At 39.1% G+C, this 6045-nt stretch overlaps 1 protein-coding gene and 1 long non-coding RNA gene across 4 annotated transcripts in view; one reads left to right on the top strand and one right to left on the bottom strand.

Moving 5' to 3' along the window:
* Nucleotides 1-1150: 1150 nt before the first annotated feature.
* Nucleotides 1151-6045, bottom strand: part of DAB2 (DAB adaptor protein 2) — a 24820-nt gene continuing 19925 nt past the window's right edge. The window contains exons 11-14 of one of the 2 annotated variants that reach the window (XM_054004287.1): nucleotides 4993-5520; nucleotides 4446-4537; nucleotides 3530-3597; nucleotides 1151-2781 (exon numbers count right to left, since the gene is read on the bottom strand). In XM_054004287.1, coding sequence (XP_053860262.1) covers nucleotides 3535-3597; nucleotides 4446-4537; nucleotides 4993-5520 — 683 coding nt within the window. In that variant the 3' untranslated portion in view covers nucleotides 1151-2781; nucleotides 3530-3534. The remainder of the gene's footprint in view (nucleotides 2782-3529; nucleotides 3598-4445; nucleotides 4538-4992; nucleotides 5521-6045) is intronic. The other variant, XM_054004288.1, reaches the window with a different exon arrangement.
* Nucleotides 2399-6045, top strand: part of LOC128822550 (uncharacterized) — a 10083-nt gene continuing 6436 nt past the window's right edge. For both annotated transcript variants that reach the window (XR_008441484.1, XR_008441483.1), the window contains exons 1-2: nucleotides 2399-2429; nucleotides 2898-2979. This is a non-coding gene — a long non-coding RNA (uncharacterized LOC128822550). The remainder of the gene's footprint in view (nucleotides 2430-2897; nucleotides 2980-6045) is intronic.

Below are 6045 nucleotides of genomic sequence, written 5' to 3'. Positions count from 1 at the left end.
AGAATTACATATTTGGATACAATCTTAAAATAATGTTCTGAGGTAAAGATTTTCCAAATTACCATGGTAATTGAAAAAAACAATAAAAGCAGGCTTATTTTTTTCTATTCCCTGGTTTTGTGGCAGGGTGAGGGAAGTGTGTAAAGTAAGGCAGGCACATTTCCCCCTTGCTCAAGCCTTGATTTGGATTATTTTATTTAAAGAAATCATCTGCTGCAGCCTCAGTCCAGCTTGATGTGTCCAGTTACAATAAACTTGTTTGTTAGGCAAGAATGCAAGACACAGACACTTGCAATATTGTATTGTTTCATCAAAACTTCTATCACAGTTCATGGTTCTTTAAGACAGAGACTCAGAGTAAATAGCTATTCAAAGTTAGCTAGCAGACCAGCAAGCCTCTTTGGCCAGCTTGTAAGAGGTCCTGGTCTAAATGAGCATCCTGGTGGCCATTTCAAAATCTGGACAGCAGTGATTTAAATCCTTAACTCAAATGCTGGTAAACATATTCCTTCATATTGGCATTAAGGCAGTCAATTGTCCTTTTAGTTTTAATATTAAATTATATGTTGCCATGCAGTCAAGAAGATAAAGCAAAAAAAAAAAAAAAACAAAAAAAAAAACAACCAAACCAAACCAAAAAACACCCCAAACCAAAAGAAACTCCAAACAAACAAAACAAAAAACAAACACACAAAAAAACCCAATCAACCCTGCAAAAAACCAAACCAAACAAAAAAACCCAAAAAAGCTCCACTGTGACTCTGTAAACCCCCTTAAGATCTGTATTTCAAGCTGGATAACAAATTTCTTGCAACTAGCTGTTTTTAGCCCCTAAACAATATTAGAAATAAGCAGAGTAGTCTAAACCAGCAGCTTGCTAACAGATTTATTATTTTTAATCTATCTCTGTTAAAGGAGTTATATAATTTTTTCTGAGCACGATAACATGGTCTGAGATTTCCCAGTATCAATCTAGATTTCCTGCAAAGCTGGAATATCCAAGCTGAATTATTGAAACTTCTGAGTGCAATGCAATTTAAGTACTCAGCTCCCATAGTCCTGCAGAAAGAAGCAAGAAAGCATCTTTAGCAGCAACAAGCTCAGGCTGAGCAGCCAAAGGGACAAAGTTCTAGTGACAGTTTTTACTAAATCAGTTTGAGGTTTTTATTTTTTAATATGGCACAGCATTTGTTGAACAAGTCCTATGCAAGAAGTTACAGAAAGACACTTTGCCATCAGGCAGCTACAGAACTTGTGAAGAATGATTCTCAGCAGTCTTTGAACTTCTAATGTCAACTAGACCACAACACTGACAGAGGACAGAATTAACAACCACACATGTTCATTTGGTATGAAGAGTTGCTTTTTAATGCCATTAAGTAACAGATACTACAGTTTTATATAACAGTGTAGCATCAATAAGTTTCTACATTTCCAGTTTAAGACAAATACTTAAATTTGTGATTTTTTTAAATTTTTTAAAAAAAATTTGTATTACAGAAAGTGCAAGAGAAGTTTGTATACAAGACTAATTGCATGACTGGCTGAATTGGGTACTAAGGCGGTATTCAAGTTGACTTTCTTAGCTCTCCAGTTTAGCAACGGCTTAGGCATTTGATTTAACAATAACATTTCAAGTTTATACTTAACATTAACAGAAAAACTTCTAACATATCAGTCATCACCACTGGCCAAGAATGTAGCTGTCACAGGCAGTTGTAACTAGTTCCAAAACCTATTAGTGAAGAGGCTCTTGAGAAAAGGCGAGTTTTCCGAGAGATAGAGTACTACCTCACGTTAATGGCACAGAGGTGGTGCATCTGCTCGCAAGGAGCCTAGGCATGGAGTGAAGCCATTCTGGTGTTTTTGTTTTCTAGCATGCTGGAAACATCCCCCAGTACACGAAGTGACAAATCAAACTGAGCAAATCAGGGATTCACTGAGATATAAGCAAGAACCCTACCTACTTGTTTCATTTGTTTGCCAAGCTACCTTAATAGGAAAGTATTTCTAGTAGTTTTCCCTCCCTGAAAACTGCCATATTAGCACCAATACAATAGTTAGTGTCCACTGCTACCTAAATGTTCTGCAAGAACTTTTTCAGCTTACAGTGTAGGCCTCTAGTACTCAGGGCTTCAGCAGTGCTGTTACAGACTCCGCAGTCCCTTAATGACACATTTATGGTGGAATGATACTTTTACTTTTAGTTAAATATACCAATATTAGATTATTTTCCTCAACACATAGTTGCATGTTTGTGGCTAAGAGACCAAGTCAACTGTCCAGTCACCAATTTGAACTCAGTAGCATCCACTTAGCTTTACAACTGGCTGCTGCTGTCATAATGGGCAACAGACCTAGTTGTTTAAGGTGTGGAGTTTTAGCTACTAATTCTACACCCTTATGTAAAAGCAACATCTCTCCCCTAGGTACATTAAGTTCCTCTATTTTGGGACAGTAAGTGCTATATAAAGGGAAATGACACAAGACATATTACTCAGTGCTACTAACCTCTGTAGGGGAGTGCAAAGAACTAAAGTAAAGGTAACATCCACCAATTTGTATTTCGGTTTTCAGCGTGAGTCAATATCCCCATTTGCTTTGCCCTGAATTATCTTCACAGCATGTTTTTTGAGGGTCCATGCTTCAATCCACCTGGATATATTTTAGACTGCAGACATCATGAACATCAGCAAGAATAGCAGACAGCAAAGTGAAACATGTAGAAAAATCACGTTGAGAAGAGGTCCAGTTATTCCATTTGTCCTTTTCTGATTATGCCTAGTATGATGGAAAAGAATTAGCATTAGGATGGTTATGAGTTGTGGCTTTATTGCTTAAACAGAGTCACTGAGTACAAAACTAAAGCATAAATACCAATATTTGTCTTCTGTCAGAAGCTAGACAATATTTCAGGGGAAGACTGAAAGGTATGGCAGAAGATTTGCTGGATCAATAGATCATGCTCTTCAGTCAATGGTATGAAATTTCAAATTACATTAGTTTATAGCAACAAAAGCATTTGTAGCAGCTTTTGATTAAAAATCAGAATAAGATTCTAATAGCCTTATTCGGTTTTATACCAATTTACCCAGAGTCCAAAACTGCCATTATTCAGGTGATTAAACTTCAGAAAGCTGTATGCTGTATAAAGGATACTCTATGCTAACATTCCCCCACAGATATCTGAAAATATTAAAGTCAGCCCCTCTGAGTTCTGCAGCACATATATAGTCATTAATTTTCCTCAAGGAAAGGAAATCTAGACCTATTGTGGGCTTGGGATTTAAATCTGTGGAAGAATAAAGTCTTTATTTCTAAGAAAGTGAAGCTGGCTAGGCTTAGAAAGAGTGCAGCTATGTACAAGTCTGATAGAGGTACTCTAGCAGGAGTTCTTCCAAGCACTGTTTGCCATATTTCAGGGAGCATTAGTGTGAACCTGCTGCAGTTTTTAGATATCTCTTTACCAATCATTTTCTTAATAAATTTCAGAGGATGAAGTAGGTTGGTTTATTAGTGGAAGACTTACCTGAACTATGCAAATGGGTTGCCAAATTGATCATCAAAAGGCCCAGAAGGTGGATTCTGAGATTCCTTCTAAGGAAAGAGAGATAAGCTGTTAGAGGATTTCTAGTTTTCACCAGATTTACATTGCATGGCTCTGTGAGCTATTTCCTGTTCAAACACCTGAAAAGAATACTTCAGAGCTCCTGCTAAACACACATATACTGTACTGCTTCAACAAAAGAAGGGGACTCTAAGCTATGTTAGCTTTTATGCTAGTCCAAGGCAAGGTATTTTTCAGAAAACCATTTGCTACTGAACACTCCTTTGGAGCCAGTGGAGTCATGAAGAGATATCTTTTAGTCAAATGCTGGAAGTCTTAAGTCTGCACTCTGGAACTGGCCCAACTTCCACTGAGAGCTTCAAGTGCTATGTCCCAAATGGAGTGATCTGGTGAAGCCACTTTCTCCTCTAGAGTCCTGAACATGGAACCTCTCATTTGTACATCTACAGAGCTTCACAATCCACATTGCTCAGTCTGCTCTAAAGAGGGTTATATATAACCAAAGTGGAGCATTTCTGCAGCTATATTATGTGATACTCTTTTGTAGAGTGTCCCAATACTACAGAACTTCGCATGGGAAACTGGTTGTGGTGCCAAGCCGAGTGGAATAATGCTTTGTTAACCTTCTTGCAACAGATACCCTATGCTAGATTACATATTATCCTCAAAGATGCAAAAGGTTTTTGTTGTATGGCCTCTAAAGTCATAACTAAACTAGTGGTCAAACATAGGCACCACAGTTATTAAGGGGAAAAAATTGGTTTTGATGTCTTTTTTTGTGGTGTGATACCATTTGGGCGTTTTAGTGTTAGGGTGTTTGTTTGTAGTTTGTTTTGTTGTTTTATTTGTTTGTTTTGTTGGGTTTTTTACTACTTACAGATGAGGCACTGAAAGGGTCTGTTTTATCTTGACTTTCAAACAGGCCTTCAGGTGGCAATGCACTTTGTCGAGGAACAGGCTTTGGTGGTTCTAAAAGAGACAGACATACTGCTATAATTACTTGACAGATTTAGCAAGCACACAGGTCTGCTTGTATAGCAGCACCACAGCTCATCTAATTAGAAACACAAAAAAAATTACATGGAATTTGCTTAGAGTGACTTTGAGTCATAATACTAACTCCTGCTTGTCCCTCACTAAGCTTAAATCAGACGGAAATCCTAACGTCGTACAGACTTAGGTTTACCTCGTTCTGGTCAAATAATTTAGGCACTAGGTGTCAGTATTGAGTCACTGCTGCTGCTAAGTCTTCGATGTTCTAGTTGAGACAGCCCTTCAACCCTCTATTTCAGTAACCATTAACTCCAAAATGTAACCAATCATTTTGGCACACAGCTTGCTAGCTGCTGTTTCATCATGATCCATACTATCTTTAGAAATGCCTACTTCACTACTACAGTAACTGCTGAGAACTCCAAAAGCACCTGAAAGGCTTTGCTGTTCTCCTCTCCTTGCTGGTACTGCAGGTGGCTTTGTCAGCTGGAAGTCTTTGAACATTTCCTTGACATCCTTCATTTCTTTATCTCCAAGTGGATCCAGAGCAATGAATGCATCACTCTCTTTCTTGGACAGCTCCTTCTGCAGTGTAGTTCTGGGTGGCGGCTGAGGTGGGCTAGCTGTTGTTGACATGGAAGGCAGCACTGAAGCTGTCTGAGCTGGTAGCGTTGGAGATGTGAACATGCTGCTCTGGAAGGGATTCACAGCACTGGTTGGCTGTGCCCAAGAACTGGGTGTAACTTGTGCTGGCTGTGGCCAGAGACCAGAAGACTGAGTGGGTGTGGCACCAAAAGATGAAGACTGGTTCCAGCCTGGCACTGCTTGAGTACCAAAGGCAAGTGGTTGAGTAAATCCTGGAGACTGAGCAGGCATCATAGACCCATGAAAGACTGATGTAGCCTGAGTGAAGGAAACTGTCTGTGGGGTCCATGGTGATGAAGTTACTGGCAAGCCACCTGGGGGAAGATTGTTGTTACACAGCACTTCAGTCATCTGAAGACCACAAGCAGGAGTGTATCAATTTTGTAAAGGGTACCAGCAAAAGATTTTCATGTACTGTTTGCAAAAATCTCTTGGTTTGCACTTATAAATCAAATCATTTGGGGGAAAGGGAGTGGGAGAAAGGGTTTAATTTTTTACTTTGCTGCATTTCAGTGCTGTAAGGGCAAAATTGAGGTTGTTTTAAGGGAAGGAGGAACATATTTAGTTCTAGCACAGAAGTGACAGGTAGATTTGCCATATAGTTGCTTCTGTTAAAATGATTATTGAGACACTGTGCAGCAATGTTACCCTGACCTCACAAGTTGTGCTTGGCTTACTTGAGCCTTTTGTACCTGAAGCAGGAATCTGCTGACAAAGTTAAAGCCGTTAACTGCTTTAATCCTGATTCAGTTGAGGATGCAGAGTTTAGCATTCACAGAACTTAATAGTTTAGGGCAAACAGCACATGGATTAAAGGGTATAGCACTGCACAAGAGGTA

Source organism: Vidua macroura, chromosome Z, assembly GCF_024509145.1.
Source record: "Vidua macroura isolate BioBank_ID:100142 chromosome Z, ASM2450914v1, whole genome shotgun sequence".
Classification (NCBI taxonomy): Eukaryota; Metazoa; Chordata; class Aves; order Passeriformes; family Viduidae; genus Vidua; species Vidua macroura.
The sequence above is the reverse complement of the archived record's forward strand: the minus strand, read 5'-3'. Positions and strand labels throughout refer to the sequence as shown.